We start from the raw sequence: 17600 nt of genomic DNA, 5'->3' as shown, positions 1-17600 counted from the left end.
CTGTCTCTATAATAAAGTGAGAACACAGAGTAGCAATTATGGGAACAAAACTATAATAGTAATCACTATGCATTACAAGGGAACCAATGTCAAATTAAAGATCATTTTTTTAATCGTTGCTGGACATCTCTGAAGCAATCTTATATGTATACACCATATAATGTGTTGCACCTGCAGTTAATTCTCTAAGAGCCTGTACAAAATAACAGATACCCCACTGGGAAGGAATTAATCGCTGTCTATAAGTGGGCTATATATATTTTTAGTATGGTTATTCGTTTTCCTTTTAAGCATTTCATCAAAATGCTTAGTTTGTACCAATATTCCCTGCCATAATGAAAAGGTATTTTTAAATAAAAGACTCCTAGAAGGTTACTAATTAGACTGCAGACCTTCAGATTTCTGTCCAAGTACGTTTTTAATATCCTACTAATCTTACCTTTAGCTATCCTACTTACCTTCCTGGTTTTGCCTTAAAGATTAACAGCATATGGGGCGCCTGGGTGGCGCAGTCGGTTAAGCGTCCGACTTCAGCCAGGTCACGATCTCGCGGTCCGCGAGTTCGAGCCCCGCGTCAGGCTCTGGGCTGATGGCTCGGAGCCTGGAGCCTGTTTCCGATTCTGTGTCTCCCTCTCTCTCTGCCCCTCCCCGTTCATGCTCTGTCTCTCTCTGTCCCAAAAATAAATAAAAACGTTGAAAAAAAATTAAAAAAAGATTAACAGCATATTAGGTAGGAAGCATTTGGGATGAAATAACATATGCTGTCTGGAAATGCCTTTATGAAAAGGCCATATAATCAAGTAACTTAAAATATAGACTATAAAGTCCTATAGACTAGCTGTGTAACCTTGAACCAATTACCTAACCTTCAAAACTGCACTATTTTACTCCTAAAAGGAATGTCATATTATTAGTATTTAATAAATGATAACCATATATCAGTATTGTCATTAATAGTTATAATCGTGGTACTAGTGAAGCATGAAGCGTATGTATCAGTATTATAATGGTGGTGGAAAAGTATGAAAGACATTTTCATGATGTAAGTAGTGAATTTTGTTTTCAAAGATCTTGCAAATAATATTTCCATTATTTCAGGAACGCTTAAGCTGTAGGTTTTTATTCTTAGTATTGGATATTTGACAGTGAATGTCAATTGGGGAAAGACAAGTTAGGTTGTGACTCACATATGAGTGAGAGCCCTTATTTAAATGTGCATATTAAAATTCTCCCCTCAAAGCTGTGCAGTGGCCTTTGTGCAAGATTTGATAGATGGGAGGAGTGAGAAGTAGAAAAATCTATAGGACTTTTGTTTGCAGGCTCCAATCCTAAACAGTATGGCAGGTGTGGAAGGGGTGGGTGGCAAAGGCCAGGAGGCATGTTACAGCTTACACAGCTGAAGGAAAACGAAAATGGGCAGAAAAGAAAAGATCTCTGTTGGGTAAATCCTGGGTTCACTATTTGCCTGGTATAGCCGTATTGTGGGATTCTGCCTAAGAATGGACTGGCTCACTATGGTTTGTAGATTTCTCCAGTAATGGCTGATTCAGGGGGTTCGCTTTGACCTCTTATGTTGCAGGTGTTGCTGCGGGCGTCTGATTGGCCAGCATGTGGGCCTCACTCCCAGCGTCTCCGTTCTTCAGAATGAGAAAAATCAAAGTCGCCTCTCCCGAAATGACATCCAGTCGGAGAAGTGGTCCATCAGCAAGCACACTCAACTCAGCCCCACGGATGCTTTTGGGACCATTGAGTTCCAAGGAGGTGGCCATTCCAACAAAGCCATGGTAATCAGAAAACCCTTCAGTTGTTTCCCAAGTTCTATCTCATGTCCTGTAAAGGTGTGGTGAAGAGCTGGAGGTTTAGTCTTTGGGCTTAATCCCCTCTGCCAGGTCTTGGCTGGGCAATCAGCTCTCACGACCTTGCCCCTGTGCATTTCTTCTCTCTTCTGTAGAATGGGGGAAGGAAAACCTTCCTCCTAGGATTTTTTAAATAATTAATACTATATCAGACCGTGACTATTGCTATTATTAATAGTAACAAGAAGCTTTCTATAGTGATCCACTATTTATTACTTACTTTCTGGGTCTCATCCATTAAAGCATGTTTTTCTATCTCCTTTGATTTAAAAAAAAAAAATCTTACCTTTAAGTCTCTGTTTTGTCCTATTAGTAACTAGCATTTCTCTCAATTCAAGGTAGAAATGATCATCCCAGACTATTTCCTTCCCTGTTCTAACAGAGATCTTGCCACCTAAAGTGAGTGCTTTTGCTCTAAGCAGCTGTGTTCAATAATGTTCCTAGTAGAAGAACTCCATATGAAAAGCATTTTGTTTGGAAAAGAGGCTTTAGGAAATAATACAAATTTTACTTCTAAGAGTTGTTGCTTCTAAATTTTAGCTTTCATCATGAACCTCTCCCTACTTGGCTGACAGATTTTGCCAGGAGAAAAATATACCATATGTTTTTAGAAATTCTAGAAATGCTCTATTTCATAAAGCTTGTTTCTAACAGAGAGTTGGTTGAGGGTGGGACAGTTGGAGGTAGCTGCTCTCAGGCACACCCCAAAGTTTTCCAAGTTTGGAGAGGAGATTTTGCTTCGAGAAGCATACTGCAAAATTCAAGGGAAGTCACTCCACACTAGTTATAGTCTAAAAATGGGCAGGAGAGCCACCCCTCTGACCTCTCTCTTCTCGCCTTCCTCCTCCCCCTTGCATCTTTCCCCACTCTTGTCGGATTTTCTTCACCAAGAATGGCTGACTGCACTATTCTCACAGTATTTCCTTAAGAAAATCAATTCTGAACTGTACGTTAGAGTGAAAACAATTTTGAGCAGTGTATTGGGAAGAAGAGGGTGCTGGGTACAGCCTGGGGGAAAAGTGGGAGGGGGTGGTGGTTAGTCTTGGCCTATACAGAACCAAGGGCAGTGGAGATCTGGCAACTTCCTCATCCACCCAAGGGATGTTTTCAGCTACACAAAGTCATGAAGGGTCCCCAACTCAGCATAATTCCCATTCACAGTATGGAATGGAACCATACACACCGTGCATTAATTAAAAGTCATGCCAGTTCACACTATAAGAAAAATGCTCAAAAAAAAAAAAAAGAAGAATCATAGTAAGTAGTAGTAGTAGTAGTTAGTAGAAGAAGAGCGAAATGGATCCATGGAGGGCCCAAGTTCTTCACTGGAAATACAATACGATAATGTTGAGAATGAAGTGACTAGCCTCCCCCTCCCGCCCCCACAAAAAAAGCCAAGTGCTGTAGATGAGGAGGTGGCTTAGCAGACAATACCATCATAGAGTGGCACACCCAGTGATGTCATGGAGTGCTTGAATGGTGACCCGAGGCTTTGTGCCCCATGTCGCACACCTGATAAATGTGGGTTTTTTTTAAGTTTACTTATTTATTTTGGGGGGGGAGAATAAATGAATATATAGGGGAGGGGCAGAGAAACAGGGAGAGAGAGAGAATCCCAAGCAGGCTCTCCACTGTCAGCACAGAGCCTGACCTGGGGTTCAGACTCATGAACCATGAGATCATGACCTGAGCCAAAGTCAGATGGTTAACTGACTGAGCCACCAAGGTGCCCCCACAGGATGGATGTTTATTATGATATTTAATGGCAGAGGAAAAACCTGAAGAGGCACATCTTTCACTATGCTCTTCAAGTGTGAACACATAGGACATTGAACTTTGCGAGCCCTCCCCAAGCCCCACATAGCTCTGTGAAACCCAGAACTATCTGTTGGCAATCGGGTTAGGCACGGTCTACTACATGAGAGCCCAGTGTAAAATGAAAATGTAGGCCTCCAGCAGGGGCAGGGAAAGCAGTCCCCCTTCCCACGGCCAACAACCCCAACACACAGTGGACAGGCAACAGTCCAAGGAACTGCTATCTCTGTAGTGGGGCAGGCTCAATATCTGGTGTGGGTGAGATATGCCACAGAATCACCTGTGAAACACACCAGGGCCCTGCCAGCCTAAGGCAGGGACAGCTATGTCCTTGCTCTGTCCTGAAATGCTGCAGGGAAAACACCCAACCCACCCCTCACCTTGCCTGTGCTCACGTCCCAGGCAGGGATGGAGGGTGATGATGGAACAAAACCCCATTGCTTCCCCAGGCGACATTGTGGAGGGAAGGCTAGACTGGCCAGGACATCAGAGGTGGGAGCAGATGGTCAAGATCCCCTGCCCCAGGGAGGCAGCAGGAGGCAGGATGTGGGACCATGGACCACATGTGAGCCAAGGCTCCGAGCCCTCTGCACAGGCTCCACTGCCCCATCAGGCTTTACCTACAAAACACAAATTCCAGGCTAAAATTGTTAAGAATTCCAAGAAAGCAAGTGCAGAGCACTAAACCCTAAGCACTGCCTTTCTGAGCGGTGTGACAATGCTGGTCACACACCCTTGAAGCTAACACTGAGACTGGGTCTCACCTATACTAGATGCTGTCATGGCAGTCACTGTGAGGACAAACCTTTCTTTAAGAGTCTAATCAGCCAAATGAGGGCCAGTTTTCTTCCCCTTTTTTTTTAACAACCAAATATTTAACAAGTGGGAGTCCCCACTATTCAGACACAATGAGCATTTTGTCCACTTGGAATACTTGCCCTTAGATTATTCTGAGTCTCCTGTCTAAACAAAGGGGTGGAGCTGACAGCCGATCAGATGTCTTGTTTTATCAGGCAGGATGGTTGTTTTGTGCCAACCTGTGCCTTCCTTACTTCTCCCCTCCCCCCACCCCGCAACAAACTGGCACACAAAGGGAAAAGTCAGCAACTACTCTCTGTTAAAGAATATCAGTCTTCAGATGGGGAGGGCATGGTTAAATATTCACCACGATTGAAATGAAACAGGTCAACTAACTTCACGTCTTTGATCCCTGTTCCTGACCAAAATATTTGAAAGTTGAGATGGTTTTTAACTCTAAAAACTCTATAGAGGGCAGATTAACTTTGACCCTTATTATTGGGAAAAAAAAAAGATAGACCATTAATTTTTTTCCTTCAAGACAGCCCAAGATGAGGTGCTTGGGTCTTCAAAATGCCATTGTGGTCTGGACACAGTGTGAGGCAGAATCTGCCAGCGTTTGGTAGAAGTTTCCGTTGGAGAGAAGAGAATCTTTATTAACATGTGCTGGGCCACGTGGGAGCCATATCTGCTCAGGAACATTATGCACGTGTGTTATCACATAGGCAGTATAGCAGCATGTCAAGGAGCTTTGGTCACCAAAGATGCTTGAGGGGATTGATGCAGTGGTTCTCTGCTTGGAGGCTCACGGGAGCCTGTGGGCCACTACCAACGTCCATGGCCACGAATCACGCCCAGAGTCTCCCTCATTGGTCAGGGATAGAACTTGGGCATCTTAAGTATTTGAAAAGCTAGCCAAGTTATTCTATTAAAAAAGGCTTAAAAAGTGCTAAATAATCTCACTCTCTCTACCTGTATTATAGATGAGGCAACTCAAGCCCAGAGAAATTAAATTGTTTTCTGAGAGCTCCTCCTTTATTCAATGACAAAGATAATTCTCAAACCTGGGCTGCTCAGGATTCCCCATGAGTTCTATTTCTTCTCTGTCGTGTATGCTTGGTGTAGTCTATAGGAGATGTTTCGAAGGGAAGCTAATTACTATTATTTTTCTAGCTCTTTTATAAGGGTCTTGAGAACTTTGTAGTAGAATTATAAAATTACGCTTATTTGATGAGGTTAATTAAACTCAAAAGCTGTGAGCAGGAGGAAGTCTTTGTAACATTACATCCTAGGTTAGTAGGACCATTTTCTGAGCCTTTCCTAGCACTTTGTGGTATTCTGTCCTCAATTCCCAGGCGCGTTGAGCCTGGGAAAGTACAATAGCAATGAATCCAGCATCTCTCTCCTTTTGCAGAGAAATAGTGATCCAGGAAGGAGGTACTCATAGCTGATAGTGAGTGAAGGATCCTTCCTCCCTTTCTTCTCGGCACCAAGCCACATCCTACCAAATTGCATGCCCCAAATGTCATCCCTGGCAGTTCGTTCAAATACCTCATAAGAGTGAAAACGTGAGGACCAAGGAAGAAGATAGTGAGATACTAAAGCTCTGGGTGAGACATTGTCTTCCTAGCGTGAGTGCCAGGTAGCTTTTTAAAACTAACTTAGGGAGCAGTAGGAAGATGGCCCCAAAACAGACACTGGGTCCTCTCTCAGAGACTCTTCTTTATCTGGGGCTACAGCTGTGAGTTATTTAGAAAAGATGACAGTGCTGGACTTGATTATACGGAATCGTATTTGCTACTAATCATCTCTTCCAATTAACGCTGAGCCGTCTTGTGGAGCAGGTAAGTATCACCTAATTAAGGACTTGTATTTAAACCTCTCAAGTCATTCGCATAATTATCTTCAGGTTTTCCCTTGCTAGTTACTCTGCTTATTAGATCGGGTTGAGCCCCTTGTTATAGTTTTTATATAATTTAGATAATTATTCCTATGCCTCATTGTCACACTTAAAGCTCTCACTGTTGAGTGTGAAAGCCTTATTCTCTGAGCACTGCCAGTGGGAGGGGGGGTGAGAGGGAGGTAGGAGGTTCCAGGTTGCTGGGGACACCCCAGGGAGTGAAGAGTCTGTCAAGAGCGAGGCATCTACCATCTTATACTCTTTAAACACTTCAGGATTGAATTTGATTTTTTTAAAAATGTCTTTCTTTGCATTATGCAGATTTAATCTGGGAATCATCACTGATTGACACATACCAAATATGAAATTAAATGAATTCTATTTTACAGAATAAAAAAGCCGATCACTAGACTATGGCTAGCTAAACAGCTTTACATAAGCGTTCATATCATAAGATATCATAAGATATTTGAGGGGGTTGGTAATTGTTCCCTTGATTTCCACTTTCCACCTTTTAATCTTTAGGCCGCTGAATTAGCAGTACCTTGGGAAGTCCTTTCTGAAACTGAGACTAAAACTAGAAATTATCACTCAAACTACTGGTCCCAACACAGACCTGTAGGAAAAGAAGGAAAGAACCAACTTTCCTCTGAGAAACCCATCTTGCCTCTAGAAAATTCCCATCTCCTTGCCTCTACCAAATTTTATGCTATATAATTCTGGCAGGAAATGCAGAGACCACCGCCTTGAGATCTACTTCTATCTCAGTGAAGTTTTATATTACTAAACCTTTAGCTTTGGCTTATCAGCCAGCACCATTGACCTGGAAACACCCGGTATCTAACATCGAGAAATCACAAAAACAATACAGAATAAATTACAATGGCACTTTGATTCCCAAAGTTTTGTGGGTCATCAAACCAGGAATGCAGTAACCAGTGACACGACACATTTGTTTTCCAAGTATTTTCTTTCTAGGGAATTGTACATGCATTGAACCACCACCAGTATTAAACTCTCACTGCAAAACTAACCATGCCAGAGACTTAGAGAGCCAGTATCAGCAAAATTATCTTAGCAGTCTGATATGACATGGTCTCCTTGGCCACAGCTTTAATTAAAAGTACTCATTTAAGAATGTGGCTACAAGAATTAAAAAAATAAAATGATGCTTATCACTTTTCCCAACATAAAGAAAACTAGGCCAGATTTCCCCCTACAGCCTGGGAAGAAAAGCTTTAAAAGTAAGTGTTCAAATAGAGTTAGCAGTGGTAATTCCATTACTCTGAACAAGCGCTACTCACAAATACCACTGGATAATTTCCCAGAAGTAAAGATGGCTTTGCAGTATTAGGATTTGTCATTTATCGTTTCCAGGAGTGTAGCCAGGTTTATCATTCTGCAGCTTTTCCATTTTCATTTAGACAACTGGGCAAAGTTACGTGAGTAAAAATTTAGGGCTGAAAAGGTCACTCGTTCATTGTCAGAGCCAAATTGTTCCACCCACTCTCAAGTCCAGAATACCACAAGGAGAATTACTACATCCTAAGTAAACAGCCCCAGACTTCTCTGAGTAGTAACAACTATTTCTCTCCCCACCCCACCCCCCACGCACACATACAACACACACCCAGCCTCTGCCCACCCTGGGTGTTATAAAGGGAGAACGATGCTGTCTAGTCTGTGACACGTCTACAAGCCCCGCATGAGTGGGGAGTGAGGCCATGGTAAAGTTGAGTCCTGTTCTGATGAACGAATCGTAACATTGTTAGTAAAGAAGCAGGAAGAGTGGCATTAGCAAAAGCTGCCGTGAAGTCGCCTGCTTTTACCAAAGAGACCTTTAGAATCAAGAGCAAAAACTCAGGCTTCAGTTACCAAAGCCCTGAGCCCTTCCAACAAAAACAAAAGAAATCCGTAGTTTTCAATGATCGTCTCTCACAATTTAATTTACCAGTTGGTGGTTTGCTCTTCAAAATATGTGTTCTTTTTGGAAATCATGCTGGAGGCATTGGCCTCCAAAGCACCTGAGAACAGATCAAATGGTACAATTTCAACTAAATCAAACCTCTATTTACTGAAGAGCATTCTTGAGGTGTTGGCCTGGATGTCATCCGCTCATCACCCATCAGCCAGGCAGGGGCACTAATGATAGAAGGGAAAAGAAGACGATTATTCTAGGCATGGGCAACTGGTTGGAGCTCAGCTTATCTCTAGAAATTATAAAGTGAGGAACTAAGGGCTCATGAGAGAAGGATGGGCCAGGCAGCCTAGAGCAGAGGTGGTAGTTTTGCTCTCAGCAGGTGCTTTTATATAGATAGATAGGGGCGCCTGGGTGGCTCAGTTAAGCGTCCGACTTTGGCTCAGGTCAGGACCTCGTGGTCCGTCATTCGAGCCCTGCGTCGGGCTCTGTGCTGACAGCTCAGAGCCTGGAGCCTGCTTCGGATTCTGTGTCTCCCTCTCTCTCTGACCCTCCCCCGTTCATGCTCTCTCTCTGTCTCAAATAAACATTAAAATTTTTTTTTTTAAAAAGAAATGCACAGATATAGATAAACAGCTGCACCAGTCACTCCCCAGATAACTCTGAGTTGAGAAACAAAAGGCTACTTTAACATATCCACTAAAGAGTTAAAGGACAGATATTTGGATCCCATCGTATGCACAAGTAATTTAAAAGGTGAGTGTAACCTGTATTCAATTTACATGTATTGGTTTTTCTCCCACACCAGGTGAGTTTCCACAATTTAATCCTCCTAGCGTCCTGTGAGGTGGTCAGGAGCGCCAGCATTTCACAAGAGAAGGTGCTCAGATTGGCCAAATGTCTTAGAGCACCAGTGCCTGATGCTACAGTGTGGCGCTGCCCGTGATGGGAAAATCTATAAATGGAAGCACATATCACTCACCACATCAGAGTAATGCCCAGGTGACCAGATTTAGTATACCCACAAGGAAGATTTCTTGTTATTTGTAAGGTGATCCCTTAGCAATTAATGAGCTCACATGTGGACAGTCAAAACTGCTTATCTTGACGACCAAGAGAGCTCCTCATTTCAAATCACATTGACCGTTTATTAATTACTCTGGGAACAACCATTTATGACCTTGAAGCTGCTGATTCGGCACATGAGTTAGCTGTTCTATTACAAGCACCTGGAGAGTTCACTGACTAACTTGCTTTTTATGGGTGTAAGAGTAGAATTTAAAAATTGACGTCTTCAGATAATTGTACAGTGTCATTGTATCCCTTCATTTTAATTAGCCTCTTATCCCCAAACCACTTACTGAGTTACTAAACAATAACAATGACAAAAAGCAATTAATTGATTCATTTAAATTCTTCCTTTTTTTTTTTTTTTAATTTTTTTTTCAACGTTTATTTATTTTTGGGACAGAGAGAGACAGAGCATGAGCGGGGGAGGGGCAGAGAGAGAGGGAGACACAGAATCGGAAACAGGCTCCAGGCTCTGAGCCATGAGGCCAGAGCCCAACGCGGGGCTCGAACTCACGGACCGCGAGATCGTGACCTGGCTGAAGTCGGACGCTTAACCGACTGCGCCACCCAGGCGCCCCTAAATTCTTCCTTTTTAAAAAAAGAAAAAGACTCTTGCCTTTTATTATCCAAGGGTCAGGTAGTTGGAGGTAATTTGGGTAGTCTGAAAATGGTTGCACTTTCCTATTTATTGTCACCTGAATAATTCCTCCAGTATTTCCTCCATTCTTCTCTATGATTTTTCATGTAAAATACTGAGTGTTCTTTCTTCCCTTTGGCCCAATGACAAACCCAAGACACCACTTAGAATCTTTGGTCTGGGGAGGAGTTGTAATCCTTGCTTCTTACATGGTCCCCCAGGAGCTAGTGAGAAATAAAAAACATCAAACCCCACCTCGAACCTACTGAATCCCAACCTGCATTTCCAACAAGGTCCCCAGGCAAGTTGTGCACGTTAATGTTTCAGAAGCACAGCTCACCGGAGAGTTTTGCACCGCAGCAGTAGCTTAAATAATGGATTACGTGAGTGGTTGATTATTAGACAGCTAGCTCTCAGGTCTCAGTCCCTCATCTTCTAGGGGTCTACTGTCTTGCCCTGTAAAGCAGAAAAATTGAACTAGATGATTTCTAGTTGCCATGGTGGCCAAGATATTGCTAAGTTCCCTTTGATTTCTAAGACTGACTACTTCATAGCCAGTGTGAAAGATCAAAAATCACAGTCAAGTCAAACACAGTGCCTGCCCTCAAAGATCTTGCAGCACGGGCAGAGAAAACAGACACGTGCAAGAAACAACCAGAAAAAAAAAATCCAGTTGGGTTAGGTTGATAGATATGCTGCCTCAACATGAGCTTGCATTCTTAGGCAAAGTAAGTAAAAGACTTTGAAAGATGGGAATGATTTCTGTAGATGACAAAGAGAGGAACTGGGTTTTCTAGGATTTAGGGAACAGCATTAGCCAAATGCAGAGAGAAGTGGGGAACACCTCTAGGTGGGGTCAAGCTAAATTGTGGGGGATCATGACAGGCAGAATTAGAGTTTATATATAATGTAACAATTTGAACTGAAAAATAGCGTGACCAAAAAGGAATTGGAGAAAGATCTCTGTCGGTGTCTTGTTGAGGACGAGGGGTTAGAGAAGCCGTTTGGAGGCTGTTGGCATAATCCAAACTGACATCCTAGTAAGGAGAATGTATTCCTAAAGTGGCAACTGAAGGAATAGAGGGAAAGCCCTGGCTGAAAACATTCATTTCAGAAATGGATCGTTAGAACTTTGGGACTCCTTATAGATAAAGCAAAAGGAGACGGTAGGTGGAAAGGGCACTTTTACTTTGAGGTCAAGAGCAAGGACTCTGGCGTCAGCAGACCTGGGCTATGGACCCTATCATTACCACTTACTATTGGTTGAACCTGATGGATCCTTTCTGTTCCCCATCAGTGAAATGTGGATGATACCAACCTCGTCATTACTGGGAGGAGTCTGTGAAATAATGTATGTTGCAGGAGTGTAGTAAATACACAAGGGTCTTGGTTTGGGGTTTAGGGTGTTTGTTTGTTTGTTTGTTTGTTTGTTTGTTTGTTTGTTTTCTCAGAGTTAAGAAAGGGAGAGCAGAGAGAAATATGTGAAGAGGGCCTACCAGCAATGTGACCTTACACAGACAAGACACCTAGTGCCTCTGTTTCCCCATCTGTAAGACAGAGCAGGGGACAAGGTGATTCAAGGTCGTTCATTCCCTACTAGAGCATTTACCAGAGTAATAAGAGCTCTGTGATCATGAGCAAGCTTTCCTTAACTGGGAAAAATATTAGGCTAATTCAAAAGGAATTTTAATACATTCAGTAGATTTTTTGGTCACTTTTATGAGGTTCTTTTTTTATTCTCTTTTTTTTAAGGTGTAAGAGGGTGAATAAGAGAACAGTAATTTAAAAAAGCAATTTTTTATCATCTCCCACACTAAGCATTTTTGGTTTGTCTAGTTGGGAAGCCTTGTGAGTCCCAGTCCTAATTTATTTCACTAAACACCCCTTTCTGGAATTAGTCAAAATGACATAAAGTCAATTCAGCAGAGCTGCCAAATTTTAACTACTCAAGTGGCATAGATTCAGTGCATGGGGACAGAAAGCACTTTATTCTTTGATCTTATAGCATTTGTTATCTAGATATTTTTCATAGAGTCACTCAGTGAGCTAATAAATGTAATAGTAGAGAAACAATAACATAGCCTTTGTTTAAGAAACACTGTGTTTGCATCTACCACTCCAATACCCACCCTTCAGCCCCAAAGCTCCTCGTGTGGCACCAAAACGCATGCCTGTTGTTACTGAAAATTTCTGTTGGTAGATCTCAGAAAGGTCTTATCCTCTGCAGGAAAGCTTGTGTGTAAACTACGCCAATTCACACATTGTAAACTCTAGTTACTATTCTCTTGGTATAATGTATTTAGCTAAAATTGCCAACCTTTACTCTTTCTGTTCTGGAATTGGTTTTTGCTACGTAGATTAAATCAATATAAAACCAGCTCATTAAATCCCAACACCTCTTTGGATTTCTGGTATTGGTACATAGGAAACTTTAGCTCCTTGGTATTTTTGGATGATGCAGTTTATTTTGTCAACTGCTTTCATGTTTTCAGCTACTTTGCCTCTTGTTTCAGTCAAATATATTTAAAATAGGCTTTAACAAAAGAATTGACATAATTTGAACTTTTTTTTTTTTTTTTTGCAACAGCGGGGGCTCTTAGATCCAAAAATTTTGCAATAAATTGTCATCTCCTGTATAACTTTCTTTACTTATACATCTAAAAGCATATGTTTGTGTTGCGTGCACGTCTGCTCTTTTCGTGGTTCTACTACTTCAAGGTGAATACTTAACAATTTCCGAAGTTAGTACCTTTCTTTTCTCTCCCACAGGACATACAGAGTTTAGAATGCTTTAATGCTGATTGCTCCCAACTCACGTGTATGCTGTAATATCCACTGGTTTAGCTCTTTCCCTTCCCACCACACATTAGATATTATCATCATTTTATATTATACAGGCAATGCTTTTTTAGATTTACAGTGTGTTTGCTAATTTTTTTGTTTGCCATTCTTTCCTGTATCCCAGATCGTCCGTGTGGGATCATGTAATTTCTCCCTGCTGTATGTATCTTAAAACTTCCTTCAGTGAAGTCTGTCGGAGATAAATGCTCAGTTTGGGTAGTCTGAAAATGTCTATAATTTGCTCTCATCTTTGAAAGATATTTTCGCTGAATATAGAATTTTACACTGACAGATAATTTCTCTTGGCACATTGAAGGCACTGGCTTGTGGCACCCATTTTTGCCATTGAGGAGTAGACCTTCTGCCTTAAAATGACTGTTTCCTTGTAGGTGGTTTGTCTTATTTTCTAGTGGCTTTTGAATTTTTCCTCCCTTCTTTTGGTGTTCCCTGTGAGGTGTCGCTGAGTGGGGTTTGTTTTTATTTATTCTGCTTGGGATTCACTGACGTTCCCCGATCTGAGAATGTGTATCTTTCAACATTTCTGAAAATTTCCCAGCCAGTATCTGTTCAAGTGTTGGTTCTTCCCTGTCTCTTTTATTTCCATCTAGAATTCAGATGCTCTGCTCCAAGGTTTTCAATGTTGCTTCTGTTTTCAATTCCTTTGTCTCTTAAGGCTGCATCTGGCTTATTTCTCTGGATCTATCATTAGTGTGTCTAATCTGTAGCCTAACTTTTCCATTGTATTTTTCATTTAAATTATTGCATTTTTATTTCTAGAAGTTGTTTTTGATTCTTTTTCAAATGTATTGGTCTTATAGTCTGTTGTTCCTCATTGATGCCTTCAATAATCTCATTCAGGTTTTTAATATATTAAAGATAGCTATTTTATATTCTCTGAATATTTCAATATCTTTGAGGATCTTACTCTGCTATCTGTTATTTCTTTTGGTTCTCACTCATACTGCTTTATTTCCTTGTGCAATACATTTCATTTATTTATTTATTTTTTACTATGACATGCTTATTTTCCAATGGGAACTATCTGAGCGCTGGATTGAGGATGCATTCCTCCACAAACGATCCGCATTTGCTTCTTCCTGTTATCTGGAACCACTGCCCAGCCAGAACCATTTCAAATTAAATAGTCTGGTGTTTTTCAAACCACACTGATAGTGTCATTGTGGATCAAAGTCTGTGTGAAGGGGGCCCCTTGTTTATTTTTTTTATGTTTATTTTATTTTTGAGAGACAGAGAGAGAGGGAGAGAGAATGAGAGGGGAAGGGACAGAGAGAGAAGGAGACACAGAATCCCAAGCAGGCTCCAGGTTCTGAGCTGTCAGCACAGAGCCTGACACAGGGCTCGAACTCATGAACTGTGAGATCATGACCTGAGCTGAAGTCCAAGACTTAACCAACTGAGTCACCCAGGGGTCCTGAGAGCCCCCCTTGTTTATAAATAGGATGTTTATATATAATCAGAGGGGAATTTTTTCCCCATCCACTCAGAAACAAGGTAGAAGCAGGCAGGCTTCCTTGCTGTCTTCTTCTGTACATCAGACTTTCTTACTTTTTTCCTCCTTACACTTGAGAGTGGAGCCCTTTGAAACAGTGTCCCAGCTTACCTGGGGTCCCCCATTAGACTCATCCATCCTGCGTGATGCCAGGAAAGCAGGTGCCGTTTTGCAGAGTTGAGGAGAAACCCTCAAGTCCAAAGCCTGCTTTGGTCCTTCCTTGTCTCCTGAGGTCCCAGCTTCTACTCTGTTTTGGGAATCTGGATGTTTGCTCTTTAAATGCCCGCTCAGCAATGCATTTCAAAAGGCTTTCAAATGTATTTGCCCGATATTTCAGTTGTTTCCAGCTAAAGATGGAAGTCCTTATATAATTAAACTGAGATCTAAATGAGCATGTATATGATTATATAGATGTTTATCATTGTGTGTATTTATAGCATTTCCTTTATATATACTTAGTATCGCTTATTTCCAGTTGCATCTGCTAACACCTTGAAATCTGATACACACTTTCATTTTTTAAGATTATTCTACAAGAACAATGGGCACGTCTTTTGTCACTTGTCTTCTTTAAAAGATAAAGAAATGTTTGGTATTCAGTTTTTGTAAATTAAATAAAGATAGCTATTGCCTTATTTTAAAATTCGTATTACATGATGTAGAACTGCAGAATTTCTCAAAACCTCTCAAAGTGACAGGGTCGCAGAAACATCTATATCTACGTCCAGTTGGTATAACTGGGCAAAGCTGGGCTCACAGTGCATTTTAGAAAATCGAACAATTTTAAAGTCTGTAATAAGTCACAATTTCAAGAACACCTTTAAAAGTGGCAAATGCCTTCACCTAACGAAGACTCTCGTGGTAAAGAAAATGATTTGCCTCTTTTCAAAAATCAGCTGTTTTAGGAGATGTTTTCTTCTCGTGCTACACCTATCCTTGCAGTCGGGAAGAATAAGCGCCAGCAGCCAGCCCTGCCCTGTCTCCCTAATCGGTGGCCACTCTTGTTCTAGTACGTGCGAGTATCCTTCGATACGAAACCTGATCTCCTCCTACACCTGATGACCAAGGAATGGCAGCTGGAGCTTCCCAAGCTTCTCATCTCTGTGCACGGGGGCCTGCAGAACTTTGAACTCCAGCCAAAACTCAAGCAAGTCTTTGGAAAAGGTCTCATCAAAGCGGCCATGACAACCGGCGCGTGGATATTCACTGGAGGGGTTAACACAGGTAACTGGAAGTCAGACCGAGGCAACCTAAGGCCATGAGAATGTTGTACCTAAGATCATTTTCTCCTAGGGCTAACGATGTTGACATTCCCACATCTATCTCTCTTCCCCATGTGTCCACGTTCTCCCTCCTCTCACAGATTCTTCTGCCCTCCCTTAACCCACACATAACCATACAGTTAGTTTTCAACCAAGAAGAATTACTTACACCTGGGAAGCAGGTTGGGCTATTTAATACTTGACTATCCAGAATTTGTAAATATGACTAATGGAATTTCACAGGATATTTTCAGTACCTCAAGTTGCCAATAAGTATCCAGTAATAGAGCAAAAGAATAACTTTTGCTCTAAATTTGGAAGCTCTGTGTCTGATCTTTAAGTAATTTTAAGTCTGGTGCAACGTAGCTCTAAATTTTGCAAAATGCCCATTTTATCAGGGACATAAATTGTGACGGCAACATCTGGAGAATTGTGTGTTTATTATTTAAAATAGTTTATTAAGGGGCACCTGGGTGGCTCAGTCGTTAAGTGTCCGTCTTTGGCTCGGGTCATGATCTCACGATTCATCGGTTCGAGCCCTGCAACGGGCTCTGTGTTGACAGCTCAGAGCCTGGAGCCTGCTTGGGAGTCTGTGTCTCCCTCTCTCTCTCTGCCCCTCCCTCACTCACACTCTGTCTCTCAAAAATAAATAAACATTAAACAAAATTTTTTAAATAGTTTATTAAATCAACTCCAACAGAAGACACATCACACTCTGAATTCCAAGCAATTTTTTCTACCTGCCAAATGAGTTTCTCTATATTGTGATACAGGTAGGCTGTCAAATCAATTCTCCCAAACCTTCAAGGGCTTACATGCAGCACATTATTAATGTGGAGCCGATAATGGAATGGATGCCTGTAAATTGCTCAGACATATTTCCCCAGCCTGACACACTTCCCCAGAAGTGCCCATTGGAAGTACACAAGTGATAGTGTAGCAGGTTCACTCAGACTTGTTTCCAGGCTCCGTGCAGTGTGGAGTTGCGGAGCAGTCTGAACATAACCCTGGACCAGCGAATTCATCTCAATACTATTTACTCATTTGTTCGCAGCTTGGGTGATATGTGACCAAGACCTGCCCTCAGAATTCTCCTCAATACCTAGAACATGTGAAGGCTCAGCCTGCAACCCTGTAGGCACATTTCAGCAGTGAACTCTGCACACGGCCCCGCTCCTCATTGTTACGTGAAATCCTGACTCCGTCTGTAAACTGACATGATCTTAGAATGCTCTGTGTCAGCTCTTTGCTGTTTGTTTTGTAGTAATCAAGTATCTACAAAGCAATTAGCTTTTGGTGGCTGTTCAGGCCTTAGGCTCCTGCTTTCATTCAGCTTAGCTGGCATCGTTCACTTGTGATTATTCAGTGTTTTGCTTTCCTGGCATAATCTGCACCTCATATACACACCCACTCAAAGGTTTCTAAAGGTTCCAAAGAAACTCTTAACAATCTTCTGTTTCTGGGAACTCAGAGCACTGTTTATTACTTTTCTTCCTTTATGAAATGCACCCCGTATCAAAAGAAGTTACAGCATGAATTCTGTAATAAACCAAAGAATTCATCTCTGCCTCACTCCAGGCTGGTGTTCAATCCAATACCCAAAGTGAAGTTCTAATGATGGCATCCCACATTACCTAAGCGGCAATAGAATTGTGGCTGATGGAGGGCATAGGAAGTTAAACTTCTTGTCCAGGATGGGCCCTGAAAGGAGTTTTGCATGTGAATAGGGAAACACAACGAATACTGATATTCACAGCTTGACTCTTACATTTGTTTTTCTTCACCGGTACTCTATTTTAGAAGATCCCTAGATAAGCTACAAAGTGAAATTGTATTCTTATCAACACGCCAGCATATCCCAACATGGATTAGTGTTATGTACACGGTTTTAGTTGATTTTTTTTTTAAAGGAGGGTATTTCTGTTTGATCTTCTGAATATTTCAGAATGGAGTGATCCACATAAATGTGTCCTCTCTCATGATTAAATTTCC

At 41.7% G+C, this 17600-nt stretch overlaps 1 protein-coding gene across 5 annotated transcripts in view; it reads left to right on the top strand.

Moving 5' to 3' along the window:
* Nucleotides 1-17600, top strand: part of TRPM3 (transient receptor potential cation channel subfamily M member 3) — a 502889-nt gene that overhangs the window by 239666 nt on the left and 245623 nt on the right. For all 5 annotated transcript variants that reach the window (XM_030293212.1, XM_030293204.1, XM_032595678.1 and 2 more), the window contains exons 3-4: nt 1580-1784; nt 15357-15570. In XM_030293212.1, the coding sequence (XP_030149072.1) occupies nt 1580-1784; nt 15357-15570 (419 nt within the window). The remainder of the gene's footprint in view (nt 1-1579; nt 1785-15356; nt 15571-17600) is intronic.

Source organism: Lynx canadensis, chromosome D4 (assembly GCF_007474595.2).
Source record: "Lynx canadensis isolate LIC74 chromosome D4, mLynCan4.pri.v2, whole genome shotgun sequence".
Taxonomy (NCBI): domain Eukaryota; kingdom Metazoa; phylum Chordata; class Mammalia; order Carnivora; family Felidae; genus Lynx; species Lynx canadensis.
This window is presented reverse-complemented; position numbering and strand designations above follow the sequence as displayed.